Source organism: Terrapene carolina, unplaced genomic scaffold, assembly GCF_002925995.2.
Source record: "Terrapene carolina triunguis isolate 2854851 unplaced genomic scaffold, T_m_triunguis-2.0 Scaffold718, whole genome shotgun sequence".
NCBI lineage: Eukaryota > Metazoa > Chordata > Testudines > Emydidae > Terrapene > Terrapene triunguis.
Window position 1 is genome coordinate 12461 of NW_020665069.1, and position 13379 is coordinate 25839.

Below are 13379 nucleotides of genomic sequence, written 5' to 3' on the forward strand. Positions count from 1 at the left end.
GAGGAGGGTCCCATCCCACAATGCACCGGGCGGGGGCTATATGGACCGGGGGGGGAGTGTCGAGGGGTCCGACCCCACATGCACCGGGGCGCTATGCCCCGGGGGGAGAGGCGGGAGGCCCGCCCTATCCCGCCATGCACCGCGCCGCCCGTCGCTCACCGGCTCCTCCGGGCCTGACCCGGTCCCGTCTGGCCGCCGCGGCAGTACCGAGCTGCGCAGGCGCACTGGGAGCGAGGCGGGGGGCGGGGCCCCGGCAGCGCCTCCGACGTGGGTCTTTGCGCGTGCGCGGGCCGCCCATTCACGTCTGCGCCGTGGACGCAAGGTGTTGCGCATGCGCAGTGATGAGAGAGGTCGAACGCCGGGGCTTTCCTCTCCGGAGTCGATGCGCCTGCGCCGAGTGGAGGAGGCGAAGCAGGGGCGACTTGGTCCCGATGGAGGGTTCTGCGCATGTGCGACGGAGTGTGCCATTTTTACCGTTGCGATGAGGGGAATAATGCTCCTCGTTTTCATTATTCCCCTTGGTATGGTCTAGATCTGGAGTCTCGTGCAATGCACCACTGGGGGTGCAAAGGACCGGTCCACAAACTAGGGGAAGCTGGTGCAATGCAGGTCGGGGTGCAATGGTCTGTCTGTACACTGGGGGTGGGGCTGGTGCAATGCACGAGGGTGCAGTGGTCCGGTCTGTACACTGGGGGGTGTGCTGGTGGAATGCACGGGGGTGTAATGGTCCGGTCTGTACACTGGGGGGTGCTCATGCAATGCACGAGGGTGCAGTGGTCCGGTCTGTACACTGGGGGGGTGCTGGTGCAATGCACGGGGTGCAATGGTCTGTCTGTACACTGGGGGTGGGGCTGGTGCAATGGTCCGGTCCGTACACTGGGGGCGGGGCTGGTGCAATGCATGGCGGTGCAATGGACCAGTCTGTAAACTACGGGGAGCTGGTGCCTGGGTCCCAAGTGCCCACAGCGGGGGATCCCACATTCCAGGGGCCTGTGATGCGCTGCCAGGGTGGGAGGCGGGCGCCTGCTTGGGGGCCCGATGCGCCACGAGCGAGCTGGCTGGGCAGCAAGGGGCCCTGTGCCCTGGCCTGTCGTGCCCTCATCCCGGTGCAGTGCTTCTATATCCTGGGAAATTTCTCAAACCCTGGGAATTTGTGAGTAAAATTTTTTGAATGAAAATTCCCAATTTCCCAAGTTGAAACATTTCAAGCCAGGACTCCTGGGTTCTATCCTTGCTTTGCCACTGACTTCATACGCAACCTTCAGCGAGTCACTTCCCCTGGCGGCGTCTCTCTTGGGAGGGTGGCGAGGCAGCGGTCGCGTGTCTGACAGTGATTCTCACGCTGGGGGGTGCGGCCCCTGCGGAGCGGCCTGAGAACAGGGGTTTGGGGTGCAGGGAAACGCCGGAGCCGCCCTTCCCCCACTCTCCCACGGCTCCAGCTCTGCGCCTGCTGTTCCACAGGTGGGCGATGGAGCAGCCCGTGTGTCTCATCGCCAACCCGGCCGACGGGGGGCTGGAGGTGACGGAGGAGGCGCTGGCGGCCCTGCGTGGCGTGGATCAGCCCGTGGTGGTGGTGGCCATGGCCGGGCTGTACCGCACCGGCAAGTCCTACCTCCTGAACCAGCTGGCCGGCAGGAGAACGGGTGAGAGACCTTCTGCTTCACCTCCCCCTCTGGGCCAGCCGTGAAATCCCCCGGCTCGCGTGAGTCTGTTATCGAGCCACGGGAACGTGGGGCTGGAAGGGACCTCGCGGGGTCGTCACGTGCAGCCCCCGGCGCGGAGGCAGGGCCAGGAACTGAGAGCGGCTGGGATGGGGGTTTGTCCAACCTGGGACCAATGTGTGCTGGCTAGTGGGCGACCATCCACCTAGCTATCCCCAGACCCCACATCTATCTATCTATCCCCAGACACCGCCTCTGTCAGAGAACTGTCCATGGTGCCGACCCACATCCCGGGGCCGGGGGGCGAGCTGGGTCTGGCAGCTCCAATCCCTGAATGGCTCAGGTAGAAACCGAAAGCAGCCGGAGCCTTTCGTAGCACAGGGCTGATTCCGGGAAACCCGGTGTGTGTGGGGCCGGGGGGAGGGTTGCTTTCCCCTGCGGCAGGGAGCACTCGCAGGTTGAACTGGTGTCCATGGTGGAGTCTGTCACTTGGAGTCCGTAACCCCTGATTCGGGGCCAGCAGCGACTCGGCCCGACGTCGGGGCTGGGCGAGGGGCTGTGCCACGCAGGGGGTCAGGGTCCCTGTGTGGGTGCCCATCCCTGAGTCTGAAGCAGTTAAGCCGGCTCCAGCCTCCGCTTTCAGTTTCCATCTGACTCGTCCCCTGTTTCCTGGACCAGGTGCAGCAAAAGCCCAGCTCTGAGCCGCACGGACGGACGGACGGCGCGGGAGGGACACCGAGCGGACACCGAGCCGCCTTTGCCCCAAGGCAGGTGGGTCCCGGCTCCTCCCCTGCCCCCCGGGGCTTGGAGCGACTAGAGTCGGGGCACGGGGCAGCCGGGCCCGGGCAGGGGCCATCGCCTGGGTGTGGAGCGAGAGCAAAGGCAGCAGCTGGTAACGCGGGGCTGGGGCCAGGGGCGATCCCGGCTGGGGGGGTTGGCAGGGCGCGGCGGCACCGGGGGAGGGGTGGAGAGCAGGGTCTGACCCTGGCCCTAAGACCTCAACCTTAACCCCTGACACCTGCCTTCTTCGCTGTACCCCCACCCCATAACTCTATCCCCTACCCCATAGCCCTAACCTCATAACTACCCCCCCAGCCCATAGCCCTAACCCCATAACTCTACCCCCACCCCATAGCAGTAACCTCATAACTCTACCCCCACCCCATAGCCCTAACCCCATAATTACCTCTTACCCCATAGCCCTAACCCCATAACTCTACCCTACCCCATAGCCCTAACCCCATAACTGCCCCCACCCCATAGCCCTAACCCCATAACACTACCCCATAGCCCTAACTCCGTCACCGCGGCTGTGAATGGGCCCACAGACCCCAGTGCCCTTCCTCTGCCGATGGGGTTGTGACCGGTTCCCCCCGGGGCTCCACTGGAACTGGGGTATCCCAGAGCCCCCTGACCCACCAGCCTGGGCTCCCTCTCACCCTGTGCTGCTGTGACACGCTGCAAACCCCCCCAGCTGCACTTCCACCAGCATCACACAGGTCGGGCCACACCCAGCTGCAGTTACACGCAGGCTCTCTGACCGCCAGCCTCCCAGCCTGGGCCCCAGATCAGCGCCCTCCGGCCCTGGTCAACGCTGGCCAGTACATGGGTTTAACACCCCGTCCGCCTCTCCCTCAATGTGAAGAGAACAATGCACACTTATGCGAACCAAGCCGAGATCTTCCCCAAGCACTGCAGGCAGGGCCGGCTCCAGACACCAGCACAGGAAGCGGGTGCTTGGGGCGGCACGTCCGGGGCTTGGGCGGCGGGTCCCTCGGTTCCGCTCGGAGGGAACGACCGGCTGCCCAATTGCCGCCAAAGAATGAAGTGGTGGTGGTAGAGCTACCACCGAAGTGCCGCCGATCGCGGCTTTATCTTTTTTTTTTTTTTTTTGCCCCCCGCCGCTTGGGGCGGCAAAACCGCTGGAGCCGGCCCTGACTCCAGGCAAAGCTCACGGGTTTGGATTAAAACATAAAAGAAGTTTATTAACTACAAAAGATCAAATTGAAGTGATGATAAGGGATAGCAAACAGACCAAAGCCGATTACCCAGCAAATACACCGAACCGCAAACTCAGTTAATACACTCACTAGATTGGATGTGAATTCGCAGACTCTCACCCTGATGGAGGATCCACGCCGGCTGCAGATCCTTAAGGGACAAGCTGCCCTCGCTGACAGCTGGGAACCCCCGGCTGTTCCATACACAGACTAGAAATCCCTTTAGCCTGGGGCCAGCACTTCCCCCCGGTCAGTCTTTGTTCCTCGGGTGTTTCCAGGGGTCTCTTTGGGTGGGGAGCGAAGAGCCCCAGGTGACGTCACTCCCCACTTCATACAGCTTTAGCATCTGGCGGGAGCCCTTTGTTCCGAAGCTTGGTTCCCAGACCGGGTTGTGGGAAAATACTGACACCCCAAGATGGAGGCTGGAGTCATGTGGTCTCATCGCATGTCTCTGTAGCGTCACAGCAGCGTCACTCACAGGCTGTGTGTGGGGTTCTCAGGGAGGCTCCCCAGGTGGGAGATGAGCTTCTCCTAAGGCCTGGTGTTCTTTCCTAATGGCCCATTGCCCTGAACAGGCCATTCCCCACCCGCTGTCTAGACTGAAAACATGGTGTAACTACCTATGATGTACAGATACACAGTCAATATTCATAACTTCAGATACCAAAATGTTCCATGCGCACACCTAGGATGATCCTCTTCAGCAAACCATCCCTTGTCCAATGACCCCTCACGTGACTTGTAGAAAATGCAGCAGAATTCTGCCATAACCCTATCATCATCTCACGGTGAGGACTACGGGGCGCAGGGTCACAGGGTCACCAAGGATTTTCGGCTGGAAGAAAACCAGAGGGGAAGCGGTGGCAGCGTTTCGTTTCGAAAGGCCGGTTTGTGTCAAAATGGAGCTGGGTTGTGTTAAAACCACAGAGCCAGAAAGGGTGAAAATCTGCCTAGAAATGCCATGGAAAAGGGAGCGGGGGCAGTTTGGGGTCGAATGGTTCATTTGGAACCGAAGTTCGCACACCTGGTGAGATTCTTCTAAAAACAAAAATGTACAAAGGTTAAACGTTGTGTTCAGCCCCCAAGCAGATTTATTTCGGGGGTTTTGCTTTGACGAGACCACCAGACACGTTCCCCTCTCGGGAGGAGTCGAAACAATTCTTTCCCCTGGATTTTCCGGCTACTGAATGGAAACAAATCAACCTCAGCTCAGCCCGCGGCTTCCGGGCAGCCGGAGAGAGCTCGGAGACGGGGTGTAATCGAGGCAAGAGGCCTCCGCGTGCCCCATGGCTCCATCCCGTGGGCTCTGGCTGCCCTGTATATGGTCCTTCTAGGGGCCCCATCACCACAGCTCATGTATTGACCCTCACTCCCCCTGGGGGGGCAGGGCGGCGCTGTTATCCCCATTGTACAGATGGGGGAACTGAGGCACGGAGCAGCTGAGACCAGGGACAGTCAGGCCTTGCAGTGCTGAGTGCAGCAACAACGAAACACCTTCCAAAACCTGGCCTAAGTGGTGGGGAGTCTTCCTCTAACCACTGGACCGTCCTGCCTGTCCAGCAGCAGCCCCGCCAGGTGTGATTCAAGGGGCACCGGCTGGGGGTCTGAAGCGATGCCCAGGAGTGCCAGGGCTTGTCTGCCCCGGGGTGAGCAGCCGCGGGCGACGCTGGGGTCCGTACGCTGCACCCGGGGCGGGTGGAAGGGTCTCCCGCAGTTTGGGGGGCCTGGCTCTGAGTCTCATTGCCCCCGCATGTCTGGCCCCCCACGCGCTAACCCTCCCCGCTCTGTGTCCCGCAGGCCCCCCCCCCAGCGCGATGGAGATCCCCATGCCGACCCCCATCTGCCTGATCGAGAACAGCCCGGCGGGGGAGCTGCGGGTGCAGCAGGAGGCGCTGCAGGTGCTGGCGGAGATCTCCCAGCCCGTGGTGGTGGTGGGCATCGCCGGGCTGTACCGCACCGGCAAGTCCTACCTCATGAACAAACTGGCCAGCAAGAGAACGGGTGAGAGACGTGAGCCCTGCCCCCGGGCGCCAGGACTCCTGGGTTCTCTCCCTGGCACTGGGAGGGGAGTGGGGTCTAGTGGTCAGAGCAGGGGGAGGGGCTGGGAGCCAGGACTCCTGGGTTCTCTCCCTGGCGCTGGGGGAGCGGGGGTCGGTCTAGTGGTTAGTGTGGGGGGAGGGGGTGGGAGCCAGGACTCCTGGGTTCCCTCGCTCTGTGACTGTCCCAGCTCCGCCTCTCTCTCCCCAGGGTTCTCGCTGGGCGCCACGGTGCAGTCGCACACCAAGGGCATCTGGATGTGGTGCCTGCCCCACCCCCGCCGGGCCGGCCACACGCTGGTGCTGCTGGACACCGAGGGGCTGGGCGACGTGGAGAAGGTGAGTGGGGCGGGGAGGGGGCAGTGTATGAGAATCAGCCAATTTGCAGAGCAGGATGGAACGCCCCTCGGCACGCAGGGGCTGCTGGGACTTGTAGTTCAGGGCAAGGCATGCTGGGAAAGGGGATGGGGTATTTAAGGAGCTCCCTCTGCGAAGGGACAGACTCAGCGAGCCCCATGTAGGGGAAGGAGGGGCTGTCTGATGTGGGGTGACGCCCCCTGAGGGGGGCAGTGCCAACTCTGGGAGATCTGGGGATGCCGTGGCGGGGCTGGAACGGGATGCCCAGGGGCGTGGCTGGAAACGCTTGTCCTGTCTGGGGAGAACTGTTGAGATATCGAAAATGTTTCCCATCCCGAATCGTGATGAAAAGTTAAAATGGGGGGAAAGTGCCAGGGCCTGAAAATCAGAAACGTGTCCTGGGTCCGGGTCACGCCAAAAACTTGGATCATTTTCAACCATTTCATTTTGATTTTCCACCTTTTTATTTTCTTTCTTAACTGGGTCTAAATTTACCAAAATGTTGGCAACGAGATGTCGCTTTGCCTTGCAAAACAGCAAGTTTCCAGTTAGACAAACGGCCAGTCGGGCTATTTCCACAATTCTGAAACTTTTTCTCCAATAATTTTTCAAGTCGAGAAATTCACCTTAACCGACCCTGTTTCACCAGTGATTTTGGTATCAACAATTCAGTGTTCTTCAGTGACAATTTTGTGACCCACTCTAGTAGTGGAGGGCAGGCCTGAGATTTGGGGGAGCCAGCTTCAAATCCCTGCTCCACAGACCCCCTGTGTGACCTTGGACTCAGTTTCCCCACCCCGCCTGCCAGAGGGAGTGTGACGATAAATACATTCGCTCTGGAGAGGGGCTCAGACATGGCCGATAAGATGGATCCTTGGAGAAGGATCCCGCAGCCTTGGCCATATGTTGGCTTCGCTCTGTGCTAGGTGGAGGCAAGAGCCGGTATCGCCAGCCACTAGGGGGCAAAAAAAAGTCGGGACCCGAAAAATGCACGAGAGCAGCTGCAAACCCCACGCCCTGCAGTGGGGGCTGCTGCAGCTGGACCCCATGGGACGGGGGGGGGAGGGGGTTGTCGCCTTCCCAAAGTTTAAATAGAGTCACGTGGGTTATAAACTTACTTCAGTAAAAGAAGAGCAATGTGAACTCCCACCCCCTCCCGTGCCTCCGGGAGCTGGGGATTTAACGGGGTGGGAGAGGGGAATACGCCAACCCCAAATAGCGACTCTCCTGGCTCCAAGAATGGGAATTCATTGTGGCCTGAATTGGGACTCCGGAGAGTTGGGGGGCTGTTCCACTGGCCACCCTGCCCCCATGCCTCAGTTTCCCCATCTGTGCTGTGGGGCTGGCAATCCTGCCCTGCTCTCCAATGGCCTTTGAGCTCTGCGGCTGGGACACACTTGGGACGGTGACGGTGGGTGTCGTTCCAGGGTGACACGAAGAACGACACGTGGATCTTCGCGCTGGCCGTGCTGCTCAGCAGCACCCTGGTCTACAACAGCAAAGGGACCATCGACCAGTTCGCCCTGGAGAAGTTGCAGTATCTTTGCCTGCGGGCCAGGGCTGGGGGAGCTGGGGGGGGCTTATGTCCCCGAGGAAAGGCCCCACGGTTCCAGCCAAATTCTTGACCCCCAGCGAAATCGTGACCCATGGCGCAGGGTGTGCACCACGGCCCCCTCTAGTGGCTGCTCCGTGTGGTGGGTAACAACCCACTACTGCCACCAGCTGGCGGAGTCGCTGCTTCAGCTCCAGTGCTGCAGGGGGCTGCTCTGGACCCTGGGGGTGGTGGGTTCGATCCCTGCTTCCTGGTGTCGTCATGGAATATCCTCCCCATCCCCCGGTCCCTTCTGAGCCCCCGTTGCAGGTGGGTTGGGGGGCCCTGTGGGAGCACGACCGCCCTGTGGGGGGGCTGCGTTTCCAGTTCCTTAGCCAGCCCCCAGCTACGTGACGGAGCTGACGGAGCGCATCAAGGTGAAGGCGGCGGGCAGGGGCGGCCGGCAGGACGGGGAAGATTCAGCCGAGTTCGTGCGGTTCTTCCCGGCCTTCGTGTGGGCCGTGCGGGATTTCACGCTGCAGCTGGAGCTGGACGGGCGGAAGATCACCGAGGACGAGTACCTGGAGAACTCCCTGAAACTAAAGCCAGGTAGGGGAGCGGTGCTGGCCCCAGGGGGTGCTGTGCTGCAGGAGGCAGGGTGGGGGCTCTCCCCTGGCTGTCAGGGCTGGCCCCAGGGGGGCACTAGGGGGCGCTGTGCTTGCAGTGGGGGTGACTTTTGCTCGAGACACAAACCCAAGCTGTTGACACCTTGCAGGGGTTACCAGTCCCTGGGAGTTGGCCACGTTCCAGCTGGGACAGTTCCCCGGCTCCCCTCAATCCCCTGTGGATATCGGGGTCTCTTCCCCCCAGGGGAATCTGTCCAACAGCCTCTGCGCTGCCCCCCAGAAGCAGCCGCATGTCGGCGCAGGGCTGCTGCCCAGCTCCCGTCTCCTCCCCAGGCAGCAGCCGGCAAGCCCAGCTCTTCAACCTGCCTCGCGAGTGCATCCGCCAGTTCTTCCCGGCCCGGAAATGCTTCGGCTTCGTCCCGCCGGCTGACAGGACCGGCCTGCCCCGGCTGGAGGAGCTGCGGGAGGATGAGCTGGACTCCAAGTTCCGGGAGCAGGTGGTCCTATTCTGCCACCACATCTGGGAGACGTCGCAGCCCAAGACCCTGCTGGGCGGCCATGTGGTGACCGGGGCCAGTAAGTGTGCATAGCCCTTGGGCTGGGGCGGTCACGGAGTCAGAGGGCCGATGGCCTGGAACTGCTCCGAACGAAGCCAGCCAGGACTCTGGTTTAGCCTCTCTCACCAGGGCAAGATGCCTACACGGCTTCGGCCTTCCTGAGTCTGACCTTGGAGCGTTCAGCCCCCTGTTCTCCCCGAGCTCCCCGCAGCGAGTCCCCCTGGGGGGGACCCCTGGGGCAGCCAAAGGGCCCTGCCCCCCCTGCAGCCAGCAGCGACTCCCAGCCAGCGAGTGACCCAGACGGGTTATTAGTCGTGGGGAACCCAGCGTAGAACAGAGCTTGTGAGCACAGGGAGCGGGAACATTCAGTGAAGTCCATCTTGGTGGGAGGGGAGCCCAGAGCCAGGGCTTGGCCCTCCCTCCCCCCACCCCCAGGCCTCAAGCTGCCGGGCCCCAACATGCCCGTTGCCTCTGGTCTTTTGTCTCACTCCCGAGGCACAGCGTCACCTGGTCGCACCCTCTCCTGGCCATCGCCTACGAGGGTCTCAGCAAAAGTCACCCCCCCATTCCCACCACCCAGGCTTTGGTGCAATACCCAGGGAAACTGAGGCACACACAGCATTCATGCAAAACAGTCAGGCTCATATAGGCTCATGTACAACATAATGAGGAAAAACCCACTTCGTCACAGGGGGTCACCGGCTCCCCATGCGATGCTGGGGCCAACGGGGCTCATGGGGTGCTGGGTGGGATGAACCAAGCCGGGAGGGGTCCCCTATGGCCAGTGCTGGTGGGGACAACGCTGCAGCCTGCGCCCAGCTCTGGGGTGCACGGTTCGAAGGGCCGCTGGAAAATTGTCAAGGGATGGAACAAAGCTGTGGAAATGACCCATGGGGGAGAACAGGCCAGGTGGGAGGAGCCCAACAGAGCAGATCTGGTCAGTGGATCCCAGGGGAGATGGGGAGAGGCCTGGCTGGCAGGGTGGGCGCGTCTCCCCAGGGAGGGATGCCCGGGTCCCAAAGGGCTGTTTGGGCTCCAGAGAAAGGCTGAGCAGGGCCCTGCGGCTGGGGGGGCGAAGCCTGGCCCATCCCGAGAGACGAGGCACCAATTGCTCAGGGGGACAGGGGTGCATTTGTGACTGGGATGGGGGGACTGGGTCGAATCCGGGCTTGGGAGGGGGGCATGTCCCAGGCTCGGCGTCTGTCCTGCAGTGGGAGGGCAGGTCAAGGGGTGTAGGGACAGGCGGGGAGCAGCCGGGGTCCTGGAGGGTGTGGGGAGGGTCTGGGCCCCCTGGCGCTGACCCTGTCCCCACCAGCCACGCTGGGCCCCCTGGCACTGACCCTGCTCCTCCGGAAGTGCTGGGGAACCTGGCGCTGACCCTGCCCCTCCGGCCGCGCTGGGCCCCCTGGCACTGACCCTGCCCCTCCGGCAGTGCTGGGGAACCTGGCGGTGACCTACGTGGACGCCATCCGCAGCGGGGCGGTGCCCTGCCTGGAGAGCGCGGTGCTGGCCCTGGCGCAGATCGAGAACTCGGCGGCGGTGGGGGAGGCCGTGGCTGTCTACGAGGAGCAGCGGGAGCGGCGGGCGGCGCTGCCCACGGAGACCGTGCAGGCGCTGCTGGAGCTGCACGCCCAGTGCGAGCGGGAGGCGCTGCGGGCGTTCATGGCGCGCGCCTTCAAGGATGACGACCGCCGCTTCCAAGGGGAGCTCATGGTACGGCCCCTCACGCCGGCCCCGGGGGTTATGGGATAGCTGCCCCTCTGCGGGATGGGGGGGATGGGGCTCCCCTGATCCCCTTACCCCAGGTATCTCCCAGCTCTGGCCCTTGCTTAGCTGGAGACCCAAGATGCAAGGCCAAAGGGACCTAGCCCAATCTCCAGCCCCGGGTGCATGCGGATTGGCTCACATCTCTGCCCATTTGGCCCTGCCCCATCTGTACTCCCCCCCCCCACCCTGGCTCACCCCTGCCCTGTCTGGGCCCAACCTGGCAGCGCCGCCTGGAGGAGCAGAAGCAGGAGCTCTGCCGGCGCAATGAGGTGGCGTCCTCGGACCGCTGCATGGCCGCCCTGCTGGAGCTGTCGGACGAGCTGGATGACCGGATCGGCGCGGGGGTCTACTCGGTGCCCGGGGGCTACCAGCGCTTCCAGGACGACCAGTGGCATGTGGTGGAGAGATACTGGCAGGTGCCAGGGAAGGGGGCAAAGGTAGGAGAGGGCTGGAGCCTGGCTCTGTCTGTCTGTGCGTCCCCTCATTCTGCAGCCCAGGAAGCCCTGCTGAAAACATCAGGGGCAGCATCAGAATGTGTCTACCCCACCCACACAGACCTCCCCGCTGTCAGCCTGCCCCGGGCCAGGTTCCCGTGGCCAACCCAGTCCTCAGCTGCTCTGCTGGGGCTGCTGGCGGGGGCCGGTTAGCGATCGTTTGAAGAGGTTGGTTGTTCTGTTACAAAACGTGTTCAGTCCCCAGCTCATCCGGAACAGGCACCGAGGGTGTCGAGTGGGAATGAAATGCTAATTCTGGAGCTGGCGCCCCCTGGAGGGGAAAGGCCCCATGCCCCATTCCGAACCCCCCTGAGCCAGCCAGTCCCCTGCCCTGGGACTGGATCAGGGCCAGCAACCCTAGAGGGGAAAGGTCCTGTCTTCCAGCCCCCGCCTGCCTAGCCAGCCAGTTACTCCCTGGTGCTGTGATCCAGAATCCCGACCCGGATCCGGCCCCACAGGACAAACCCCCCTGACCTGGTGTCTCCCACTCTCCATCCTCAGGCCGAGGAGGTGCTGCAGGAGTTCCTCCAGTCCAAGGAGGCTGTGGCCCAGTCCATCCTGCAGACGGATGAGGCCCTGACGGAGAAGGAGAAGGAGATGGCAGGTACCACTGGGGGGATGTCATGCCGCTGGGGCGGGGGAGAAGGTGCCTGGGCTGCAGCCCTGGTGGGCAGAGTCACCATGGCCCTCCCCATGCCAACCCACCTCTCTCTCCCCATGCCAGCCGAGCGAGGCCGGGCCGAGGCGGCCGAGCGGGAGCAGCAGGTCCTACAGCAGAAGGAGGCTGAGTTGCAGCAGAAGCTGGAGGACCAGGACCGCAGCTACCAGGAGAACCTGCGGCAGCTGGAGACAAAGCTGGAGGACGAGAGGAAGAAGCTGCTGGAGGAGCAGGGCAAGATGATGGATCAGAAACTCAAGGTACCGGGGGGGCCGCGGGTGCTTGGCGCTGCGGGGACAGGATAGGCACAGCCCAGGGAACGGCGCCCCTGCCACCGGCCTCAGCCTGCCCGGGGGTGGGACTCCCATGCATGGGGCAGCCAGGGCGCTAGCAAATGGCCGGCAAGGGGCGGGATACGCCCTCCTGTGGGGCAGGGACTGTCCCATGGGGCAGGCTGGGGATCCCTCTCATGCTGTCGCTGCCCCTCAGGAGCAGGAGGCCCTGCTGAAGGAGGGGTTCCGGGAGGAGGCCGGACGCCTGGAGAACGAGATCCAGCGCCTGCAGCAGCAGAGCGAGGAGATCCAGAAGCCGTCATGGATCCAATCGGCGCTGGGGGTGCTGGGCGATGTGGCCACCCTCGTGCTACCTGGCTTCGCTGGCAAGGCCGCCGGGGTCGTCACCAGCCTCGTCCGGCGGATGTTCTGAGGGGCCCCCGGCCTCCCGCTCGCCTCGCTACCCCAGCGGCCTGTTCACCCGCGGAACCCCCTGCCACAGGACGCTCTGCCAGCGAGCAGCTTAGTAACGTCCAGCAAAGCGTTGGGTGGTTCTGACTGCAACGCCGAGAGCTCCCAACCCCCACGCTGGTGAGGTCAGGGAGGAATATCTCACCCACAGAGCCTTGCAGGGAGGGTGCATTGTGGGAGACGTGCTACTTCAAGATGCACAGGTGCTATTGGAGAGGGATACTGGGATGGTTGGGCCTATTAGCCTGATCTGTGGGGCAGGACCCAGGCGAGGTGGCCACCAGACAACCACACATGGAGCTGAGGCAGCCTTCTGCCCCAGGTACCTCCCCAGCCCCGGGCCGAGGGATGGGAGCTGGCGTGGGCGTCGGACGGGACGCCTCTCTCCCTTCCTTGCAGCCGGACAGCTTTAAACTATGCAATTAAATAAACCTCCCCCACAAACCTCACTCTCATGTCTGGGTGTTTTTGCTGCTCTCTGGTGACGTGAATCGACACTCCTGAAACTAAGAAACATGCGGGACAGACGCCGGCGCGCCGGGACAAGCTGCGAACCCGCCCTGGCTGCCCTGAATTTGGGCTGTCAAGGCAGGGTCAATGCTGTGAGATTGCTAAACCGCAGGTTGGCTAGTGGTTACAGCAGAGGGGGCCTGGAGCCAGGACTCCTGGGTTCCCTCCCCAGTCTGGGAGGGATGTGGTGTCTAATGGTTAGCGCAGGGGGGCTGGGAGCCAGGATAGGGCCTGGCAGGGCATAGAGTTCTCACCCGCTTATTAGTGAAATACCCAGGGAGGTCCTGGCAGTGCAAATGCTGGAGGACAGTTTAAGCAGCGGGATTGGCTGGCACCGGCGGGGACATCGGGAAATGGACACGGAACCAACCCCCCCCCCCCCGCTGTGTGAAATCCCGACCCGGTCAGGGCCCCGCGGAGCTGGTGTGATCTTGCTGTC

At 62.9% G+C, this 13379-nt stretch overlaps 2 protein-coding genes across 2 annotated transcripts in view; one reads left to right on the forward strand and one right to left on the reverse strand.

The window, feature by feature from the left end:
* Positions 1-224, reverse strand: part of ZNF428 (zinc finger protein 428) — a 3463-nt gene extending 3239 nt beyond the window's left edge. The window contains exon 1 of the mRNA XM_024210808.2: positions 160-224. The gene's annotated coding sequence lies outside the window, so the exon portion shown is untranslated. The remainder of the gene's footprint in view (positions 1-159) is intronic.
* A 5248-nt stretch (positions 225-5472) lies between these two features.
* On the forward strand, positions 5473-12392 carry LOC112114213 (guanylate-binding protein 1-like). The gene is made up of 10 exons (XM_026660168.2): positions 5473-5662; positions 5909-6036; positions 7482-7591; positions 7992-8194; positions 8545-8787; positions 10201-10481; positions 10760-10972; positions 11531-11633; positions 11754-11947; positions 12177-12392. Exons 1-10 carry the CDS (start codon positions 5476-5478, stop codon positions 12390-12392), a joined length of 1878 nt encoding a protein of 625 aa, XP_026515953.1. The 5' UTR covers positions 5473-5475.
* The last annotated feature ends 987 nt before the right edge of the window (positions 12393-13379 follow it).

Bases quoted from the DNA above. Each gene is read 5' to 3' on its own strand.
- LOC112114213 (XM_026660168.2), top strand. From the start codon at position 5,476: ATGGAGATCCCCATGCCGACCCCCATCTGCCTGATCGAGAACAGCCCG. The intron at 5,663-5,908 runs GTGAGAGACGTG...CTCTCTCCCCAG, and splicing joins ACTGGCCAGCAAGAGAACGG to GGTTCTCGCTGGGCGCCACG. The intron at 8,788-10,200 runs GTAAGTGTGCAT...CCCCTCCGGCAG, and splicing joins CCATGTGGTGACCGGGGCCA to TGCTGGGGAACCTGGCGGTG.